This window comes from Arachis duranensis, chromosome 8 (genome assembly GCF_000817695.3).
Source record: "Arachis duranensis cultivar V14167 chromosome 8, aradu.V14167.gnm2.J7QH, whole genome shotgun sequence".
Taxonomy (NCBI): Eukaryota; Viridiplantae; Streptophyta; class Magnoliopsida; order Fabales; family Fabaceae; genus Arachis; species Arachis duranensis.
In genome coordinates, this window is record NC_029779.3 from 43,524,714 (window position 1) to 43,535,513 (window position 10,800).

General features: G+C 30.1%; 1 protein-coding gene across 1 annotated transcript; it reads left to right on the top strand.

Moving 5' to 3' along the window:
• The first annotated feature begins 2,302 nt into the window (after window positions 1–2,302).
• On the top strand, window positions 2,303–4,642 carry LOC107462997 (uncharacterized). Its single transcript, XM_016081687.3, has 2 exons — window positions 2,303–2,525; window positions 3,400–4,642. The coding sequence occupies exon 2, from the start codon at window positions 3,728–3,730 to the stop codon at window positions 4,397–4,399; it is 672 nt and encodes a 223-aa protein (XP_015937173.1). The 5' UTR covers window positions 2,303–2,525; window positions 3,400–3,727; the 3' UTR covers window positions 4,400–4,642.
• The last annotated feature ends 6,158 nt before the right edge of the window (window positions 4,643–10,800 follow it).

Genomic DNA, 10,800 nt, shown 5'->3' on the forward strand with positions numbered 1-10,800 from the left:
TATTTTAGGAATAAAATTATTTTTTTTTTAAAATGACGATTTTAATACAAAAAAACACGTTAAAGATGATTTTAAATCAAAAGATACATCAGGGACGGGTTTGATTTCGACCCTCAATGTTAGGGACCAAAACAATACTTATCCCTAAATAATATTACAAATTAGTTAAAACTTAAATTATATATTGTTGTTAATTATGAAATTATTAAATTTTTTTCATATATTTTGTCTCTCCTATTAGAAAATAAAATAATATATTTAATCTCTATTTATTATTTATGACATAAAAATATCTATTTCATTCTTTCTTTACATATTCCTACCTCTTCCATCATTTTTTTGAAGATTTCGATCTATTATTTTTATTGTTGATGATGATTTTGGGTGTATGGTATTGATAATGACGATTTGGCATTTCATGGTAGTAGAAATTGAAGACTAGTGGTGGGTAGTAATGACTAGGAATGGCAACATGCATTTTATTCGTGGGTATCCAATCCGACCCAACCCGGTCAGGTACGGTTGCCAATCCAATCTGCAGCGGATAGTGAAGGGTGTGGGTAGAATTTTTGTACAGGTAGGGTAGAGTGCAGGTTGAGTCTCAATCCTATTCGACTAACCCGCATCCTATATATGTATATGTTATATACTTATATAAAAATATGTTTCAAATAGATGTTGAACCAAAAACTTCTCATTAAATACAAAATATCCTTAGTCACTAATGGAAGATCATTAATTGGTAATTTTTTATATTTTTTTACATAAAAATTAATTCTATTTTAAATTATGATCAAGTTATATAATAATGTTGTATCTTTTTGGTAACTCGCGAGTATGATCAGGACCCGCGGGTTAAAAATTGATAGAGTTAGAGTTGGAATATTCTCAATTCACGAATAAAATAGGGTTGGATCTAAACCTTACCCACCCAACCCATTGCCACCCTTAGTAACGACAGGATAGAATGCGATGATGATGTCAGTGATGATGATGGTGGTAGTGGTGATACCAACGGGAGTGGGGCAGCGAGATAGGATATTAGTACAATGATAGAGATGATAGCAATAATGATGATGATAATAGATAAAGGTAAATCAATAATTCTATTAAAATTTAACTATTGACAGGATAAATTAACTATTAACTAAATATTTGAATTATTTTTTAATTAAAACAAATTATATAGAAATTATTTTATCATTATTATTGTTTGAATATATTTTTATTAAAATTTAAAATCTTTTAGGTATCAAAATGGCTATTTAGTAAATAAAAATTTGTGTTCGAGTACAATTTCGAACATAGTCTATAATGTATATTAAACTCTCAATTTTTTCTCATTTAAGAAAATAAGGTATAATTTTTTGAATTTAATTTTGATATAAATAAAATAATTTTATACGTGTATCTAATTACGTAATATCACAGTAAAAATAATTATCTTTTAGATTGACTGCGTGAATGATTATTCAAAAGAATAATTGTGGTTGCACAACTGTATAAAACACTTTTACATTATTAATGTACTAAAAATAAACTCATAATCTCTTATCATATATTTTATAAGTGTGACTAAAAAAATATTAAAAATAAAAATTAAAGATTATATTTTTACTGTTTTACACACAGCTTGAACCGAACAAAATTTGAGAGCATCTAGGGGTGAACACGGATAGCAAATACCCAATTACCCGTTTGAACTAATTAAATTGGTTCTGGAACCAACGGGTAATTGGGGTCCGACCCGAACCAAACCAATGCCTCTCTCTAGTAATTGGTTTAGATAACAGTTTTGGGAGTGCTGAATCTAAACCAATCCGTAGATCCGACCATATATTAATTAAATAAACAAATAAAAATTTAAAAAATTTATATATGTCTTTTAATGATTTTGAGTTTCTCACTCAATAACCCTAACACTAACCGCAATTTATAGAACTTTCTCAAACTTTACCTTATCAGTAAGTGATATTATTGTTAAAATCACTTCTTCTTTAAACGCAATCACTCCTATTTTATTTAATATGTTTAAATTTTAATATATTTAGTGTTTAACATATTTAATTTATTTCTATTGATTTTTTATGTACTTAACAATTTTTAAGATAAAAATTGTTTTTTTATTTTTTTATAAATTTCTATTTCATTGAGTATTTAATTAGCTAAACTGAATTAATTCGTTCCTACTCAATTTAATTTAATTCAAATGCATACATAAAAAGACGTAAATTCAAACTAAACCGAATCTATTATAATTCAATTAGTTCGGTTTTAATTTCATCCCAAACACGAAGTAACCCGACTCACGCCTAAGAGCATCCATCTTTGTGACATGTGTGTATATAGTGAAACCCTAACAATTCCTATTTACTCTTCCACGCCGTTACAACTATTCCTCTTCGCTGCGACACTGACGCCAGTCCCTCCTCCAGTTCGCCGTTTTCCTCCGAGCTTTTCCGCATCTCGTCCGATCCACCGCCGCCCCTCGAACTTTGCCGCGCTCTGTCGTCGTTCTAGTCCTGGTATGGTTTCTGCGTCCAGTTCTTATTGTTTTTGCTGCTATTCAAACTTTATACGCTTGTTGTTGCTGCTGCTGCTGGTTTTGAATTTGTCACTGTTGTTGATGATGGTTATTTTAGTCAATACATTTATTTAATTTTTTTTTCAATGTCCCTAGAAGGTAAATTCAGAAATTTTGATTCCAGTTTCAAAATTCATCCACCATGTCTTCACCACAAATTTGTCTTAGATTATTTGTCTTCACCATTTCTACTTCTTCACTGAACATGTATATACTTCTTAATCTTTGTCATAATGCTTTGAAACTTTAAATTGAATTATTTCTTCTATTAATGCGTATTTTAATTTGCTTTTTCATTCAATTGTATTTATTTATTTAAGTTAACCTACGAGGGAAACCAAGTTTTTGTTCACTTGGAATGTGCATAAATATAATATGTAATTTGTTATGCTTTTCTCTTTAAAATAGATTGCGCTGGTATGCTTTGTGACTTGTTATGTGGAGCCACACATAGTTTTTGATGTATGCACAATACATGTTGTGAATGTAAGTGACAATGGAGTGATTGTATGACATCTTGATGATGATGATGAGTAGCTGGGAAAAAAATTGCAAAACAATGAGTTGTAAGATTCAATGCCAGATTTCTTACTTGATGTTCTGGTAATGATTAAACAGAAAAATTGTTTAGATTTCTCACACTCTTTTAATAAAAATTCACAATATAAACTTTTTATTTTTCATTTTATCTTTCTACCTTTTCAACTTGAAGGAATCTCCTTTTATAGGAAAAAATTTGGGTATCCAAATGCATTTAGGTGAGAAGATTTCAATATTTGAGGTGCCATTTTTTAACATTAGACTTCATAATGCAGTGGGAACATAAGACAAGTGACGACCAAACTAGCTGCGCAAAGAAAGTGTAGCTGGTCAAAACATGGCACATGGTTTGAATTTTTCGTATTGTTTTAGGGGATAAGACGCATATTAAGAAGGTAGGAGGAAAACTGAAGGTTTTTTTTTCCCAACTCCTCGAGAAAATGCAAATCTACCTATTTTGATTCCACCATTTATTGATAACATAACCAAATCCCCAAAAATAATTTAACTGGAAAAAAAAAGAAATTTTATTCGGCCACCAACTATTTTCTTAGTCATATTTCAAATTACACTGCCTCCGATTTTAGTGATTGTACAACAACGATGGCTGCCATCATTTCCCGAAGGTTAAGATTAGCCTCTACAATCCTAAGACCCTATTTTTCTTCCTCTTCTTCAACCAAGCCGTTATTCAATAACCCTAAGCCCTTATTCTTAGAACCCTTTTCCCAATCAATAAACCCTTTTCTCACCAATTCATCACTAACAAAACCAAGATTATTCTCCACCAATGATTCCGAGAAACCTGAAAGTCCATACCCAAGCCAAAATCCTAATTTCAAGCACCAAGAAATCGAAGGACCCACAGTTGAGCGTGACGTCTCACCTCTGGCGAATGAAACACGAGAGGTTTTGGAATCGATCATGAAGAACGTCTACAAGCTGAGCAAGGTGGTTGCAATTCTAGGTCTGGTTCAACTTGGTCTTGGATCTTGGATCGCTTACAAAACGGGTTCTTCACCATTTTCGGAGGTTTCTGTTCAGAGCACGCTGGCTTTTGCGTTTCCATTTTCATTGGCGTTTGTTCTGAGACAGTCACTGAAGCCAATGTACTTCTTCAAGAAGATGGAGGAGCAAGGTAGGTTGCAGATTCTGACGCTTACCATGCAGGTTGCGAAGCAGATGAATCTGTTGTTTGTTAGGGTTCGTGGGGTTTCCATGGCTTGTGTTCTTGGGATCTCCATTGGCTTCTTGTTTGCAGTGCTCTCAAGATGAGGTTAAAGGAAAATCATTGACAGTGCTTTGGGGATGTTGATTTTGATCCTTTTCTTTTTTCATTTTTGAATTAATGCTCACTTTAGTCCCAGTAAACACGTTGTAGCCATATCGTGGGATTTGGTGTTCTAAGCTGTCAAAAACTTAAAATAGTTCATAGATTCACAAATAAATGTGAGTTAAAATTAATTCTTACTTCCTCAAAGCGATACTTGTTATCAATGTTACAAGACCCCTTAATTATTTATAGCACCAAAGTGAATATTAACTCTTGTATTTGTGTGGATTATGCAACTTGTGTTATCTTATTCGCAGTTTTATTTCCTTTCCTCATGTAGTGAGCAGTGACCTAGATGGCTAGATGGACCTTACTTTTAAGTTAAAAGATGGCAAATACAGGTGATGAGTTTGAATGAGTGAAATTTTTTTAGTGAATACCCATTTGGGTTTCTGATAATTTGTCAGAGACAATAAATGAAACTCCAATCTTAAATGAAAAATTAACATATAATTAAAGAATTCATGGAAGGTAGTTGCATATACTTGTGTACCCTGAGACACCGAATCTTTTGGCCGCAAGATATGAAACTTTCTTCAGCACATCCCTATCCTTCAACTTCTGATGCATCTGAAAATCCAACAAACCTTCCCTTACTCCAGGATAAATTTGGCCTTCCCTTATACCAGGATAAATTTGGCGAATATTAGCTTCAAAATCATCCACGGAAGTGTCGAATTCCAAGGAAGTAAAACTAGCCATATTAACCCCTAAAAGTTGGGGTTCAACAAAACTTACTTGCTTTCATATCAAAGAGATCAGCATCAACCTTCATGTCTTTTTTGCTCTCATTCAACTTTAATCTTTCTCCTATAATAGCCTCCTAAATAAGATTTCTGAAACGAACATAATTGTTAGTCAAATGATTAATTATTTAATGAAATTTATAATAAGATTTTTTTAAGTTTCTTAACAAATGGCAAAATTTTTGGTAAAATCAATTGTTTATCTTTTAAAAGCACATAAAAAATATGAGTGAAGAAGAATTTGGATAAAATATACTTTGTTGAACATCAATTATTCATTGATTTTAAAGATGATAAGCGAAAAAGAATTTGTGAGAAATATGTTTTGTTCTATCACTTTTGATGTATCTACTATCAAGTTATGCAATGCATGTTGTATTATCTTCAAATAGAATAGTTGGAGCTATTTTTTATCAATGAGTCTACATGATGATAGAATATATTGGATTAAACTCTTAAGGCAAAAACACTCACAACTTGCTCTGTGTATCGCTAGTATTTTAACATGATTAGAGGATGTTGCTGTTATCGTCTATTTGGTAGACCTTCATGATATAGTTGTATTACCATATGTGAATAGGTATCCTATTTGAGATCTTTCTTTGTGTGGATCAGACAAATATCTTGCATTTACATAACTAACTAATTGTGACTTGGATTCATATCGATAAAATAGTCTCATATCAACTATTCTATGAAGATATCGAAATATTTGTTTGATTCCATTCCAATGTCTTTTTGTTGGAGAGGAACTATACTTTGTTAGTAAATTCACAACAAATAATATGTCAGGTCGCATATCATTAGCAAGATACATTAGTGATTCAATGACACTAAGATATAGTACTTCTCAATATCAAGGATATCTTCATTTTCTTCTTTAAGACGGAATTGATCCTTTTCCACATCAAAAGACCTTACGATCATTGGGGTACTTAATGGGTGTGACTTATCCATATAAAATTTCTTCAAGGTCTTTTCTTTATATGTTGTTTGATGAATAAAGATCTCATTGTTTGTATGCTCGATCTACAGGTCGAGACAAAATTTAGTATTTCCGAATTCTTTCTTTTCAAACTCTTCTTTTAGAGTTTTTATAATTGTTGGAATCTCTTCAAGGGTTTTAATATTATTTAAGTCATCAACGTATAACATCAATTATAATGAATTCAGATCCAGATTTCTTTATAAAAACATATGGGCAGATATAATCATTTTATAATACCTTTTGGCCAGATATTCAGTAAAACGATTATACCACATTTCGTCAAGATTGTTTTAGATTATATAAAAATCTTTGCAATTTGAACGAGTATAACCCGTGCGAATATTTATTAGATGATTTAGTCTTTCAGAAATTTTCATTTAGATACTACGATCTAATGATCCGTTTAAATAAGTTGTCACTACATTCATTAAATGCATTTGTAGTTTATGGTATGTGGATAAACTGATCAAATAACGCAATGTTATTGTATCTAACACAGGGGAATATGTTTCTTCATAATATATATCGGATCTTTGTGAAAAATCTTGTGCCACAAGTCGAGGTTTGTAGCGTACAAATTCATTTTTCTCATTTTGTTTTCTCACGAATACCCTTATGTATCCAACATGTTTTATATCTTCTAGTGTACATACTACAAATCCAAAGACTTCACGTTTTGCAAGTCTAACTCAGCTTTCATAACTTCTTTTCATTTTAATCAAACATTTCTTTGTCGACATTTTTCGACTATTTTTGATTCAAGATCCTTACTTTCATGCATGATGTGTAATGTCACATTATATGCAAATATTTTATTGACAATTTTTATTTTGGTTCTATTTTTTTCTTGTAAAGACATAATTTATTGAGATCTCATCATTTTCACAATGTTTAGAAATTCAAAGTTCCTGAACATCTTCTGGCATCAAAACTATATCAGAATTTTGGACAATTGTAGATGTCTTTACTATATCTTTATATTTTTCAACAGGAATAGTATTTACCTTTTTTTTCTTTTTTGAGGATATTTGTCTTTGGAATTGCAGGCTTACCATGCTTCTGGCGTGAATTTGTCTCGGTGACTATTTGTCTGGTTGGGACATCAATTCGAATTGGGACATTTTCAGCTAGTATATAGGATTTAGTTATTCTCTTTGTATCAGAAAATGCATCAAACAATTCATTTGCTATTATTTGCAAATGTATATTCTTTTAAATTTCTAGTTCACATTGCCCTGATCGAGGATCTAAATGCATCAAGGATAAGGCATTCTAATTAATTTCATTTTCAATAAGCTTATTCTCTCCCTCTAATATTAAAAATTTTGATTAATCAAAATGACAATCTGCAAATCGGGTGTAAAATACATCTCTAGTTTGTATCTCTAGATACCTTATTATAGAGGAAGAATCATATCCAACATATATCCCTAATTTTCTTTGGGGTCCCATTTTGATACGATAAGACGGGGAAATTAGAATATATATCGCACATTCAAATATTTTCAAATGGAAAACATTTAGCTGCTAGCCAAAAGCTAATTGTAGAGGAGAAAATTGGAGGTAACTTATTGGTCTTATGCGAATAAATACAGCAACATGTAAAATGGCATGCCCCAAGCAGAGGTCGAGAGATTTGTTCTCATAAGTAAGGGTCTAGCAATCAAATGGATTCGTTTAATAAGTGACTCTGCTAGTTCATTTTGTGTATGAACATGAGTAATAAATGTTCAAAACTTATATCATTGTCCATACAATAAGCATCAAAAGTTTGAAAGGTAAATTCACTAGTATTATCAAGACAAATTGTTTTGATTGAATTTTTTAAAAATTGTGCTTTTAATCAAATGATTTGAGAAAGTAATCTCGCAAACACTAGGTTGTGAAAAGACAATAAGCATACAAGTGACTTTCTCGAATATGCGTCTAACAGGACTATAAAATATCTGAAAGATTCACATGGTGGATGAATAGGTCCACATATATCACCTTAAATCCTTTCTAAAAATTCAGGAGACTCAAATCTAATTTTCACTAGTGATGACTTTAAAATTAGCTTTCCATGAGAACATACAACATAACAAAATTCACTAAATTTAATAATCTTCTAGTTTTTTATAATGAATATCCATGAAAATTTTCAATAATTTTTCACATTATGATTGTTCCAAGATGACCCAATTGATCATGCCAAATTGTAAATTTATTTGGACTAAAAAACTTCTTGTTTACAATGGCATTTGATTCAATTGCACTAATTTTAGTATAATATAATTCATAAGAAATTGAGGATAACTTTTATAATATAACATTTTTATTTGAATAATAAGTTGTGATATATAAGTACTCATAATTTTTCTCATTCGATTCATTATTTCAACATGATATCCATTTTCTGCGAATATCTTTAAAACTCAACAAGTTTCTTAGAGACTTAATAGACAATAGTGCATTATTTATTATGAATTTGGTTCCTCCAAGAAACAAAATTATAGCTTTTTCAGAGCCTTCTATCGCATTGCCTGAGCTAATAATTTATTAACACATTTTTTTTGGTACAAGATGAATAAAATATATATTACTTTTGAGAATAGTATGCAAACTTGCACTATCTGCATGACAAATATCTTCATTATATATTCTTGCCATTTTTTTCAAAGTCAAATAATAATAATAAGATTATATCATAAAATAAGTAAAAATACATGCTCAGTAAAATTGTATATAAAAAAGTATCATATACTAAAAATTTTATTATTATTGTTATTATTTTTTAACTTGATATATTTAATGGTTTTAAAATTCTTAATCATAAGCAATAATATTTTATTAAACACAATAATATTTTATTGAAAATTATTTATATACATCATACTTGAAATTTAAATGCATAGAAGATAAAGCTTAATAAAAAGTTTTACATTATTTATTGACATAAGAACTTAACGAATCCAAATATTAAACTTTTTTAACATTGATCAAATGACCAATATTTTTTTCAAGATCTTTAAAAAAATCAGATACTACATAATGAGTGGTGTAATTTTCAACAACATCATTTGAAACAAAATGTGTCTCATTTTTTTTTGTAATCCTTTTTCAAGTATGCTTGACAAAGATCAACTAAGTGCCTTGAGGTACAACAGGTACGCGACCAATGGCTCTTTCCACCACAACAGAAATATTTATCCTCTGTTGATTTATTTTGCCATTATTTTTTCTTTATCTCATTCTCGTGAGATCCTTTCTTGTGAAAATTTTTTTTCTTCCATAATTTTTATTGTTACCAAAGTCTTACCATTTATCTCTTATAAGATTATAATTTGCTACATTTGCTTTAGGAAATAGGGCGGCGTCAGTTGGACGCGCTTCATGATTCTTTAAAAGTAATTCATTGTTACGTTCAACAACAAGAAGGTAAGAAATTAGCTCAGATTATTTTTTAAATTCTTTCTCTCGATATTGCTGCTGCAGGAGCACATTCGATACATGAAAGGCTGAGAAAATTTTTTCTAACATGTTATTATCAGTTATATTTCTCCCACATAATTTCATTCGTGAGATAATTCAGAACATTGTTGAATTGTATTCATTTAAATCCTATAGACGCAAATGTGTCCACTCATATCGAACTTGAGGAAGTATTACTGTCTTTTGATGATTATATATTTCTTTAAAGTTCTTCCACAAATCTGTAAGATCTTTTAGTGTGAGATGGTCATTTTTCAATTCTTCGTCAAGATGACGACGAAAATTCATGGCTTTGCCTTTATCCTTTTAGGATAATTTATTTTCAACCTTAATGGTATCTTCAAGATCCATTGAATCAAGATGAATTTCGGCATCTAATATTCATGATAAATAATTATTTCTAGATATATCAAGACATTAAATTCAATATGAGATAACTTTGACATAATGAAAATTTATTATATGTGTCTTTCTTAGTTTTTATCAAAGTCTCATACTGATAACGTATTATAAATAAATAAATATAAAATAAAAATGTAAATAAAAATTTTAGCATTAATATTCACCAATATTATTATTTCAATATAATAGAAATAATTCATATATATTCACTAATATTATATATTGTATCTAGGGGTGGCAAGCGGCGTAGCCTGCCCCGTCCTGCCTAGTGAGACAGTCCTATAATCCCACCCCGCCCCGCCTAACTGCTGCCTGACGGGTTAAGCCCGCCAAAATTTTTCTTTTTTTTTTTTACTATTAACTACTAAATAATATATATAATTTCATAACCATATTAATAAAATTATAATTTCTAAATATATAAAAAAATTATATTTTTATATTCACAAACATTAAAATTTTTGTAATTATAAATATTGTCTCCAAAGTAAAATAAATATTATCCAAAACATAATTATAAATATTGTCTCTAAAGCAAAATAAACATAATCTAAAACACTCAATTTTCATCTTCATACTCTTGTAAGTTGGATTGAAAGAAATTGAGTTTTGGCAAAAAAATATAAAAATGCCTCTTTGTCAAAAAAATTAAGCCTGGCATGAAAGCCCGCCCCGCTCTGCCAAAGTCCGTAGTTTAAGTAGTGTGGGTTAGGCAAGTTTTTACTTTTTAGAAATT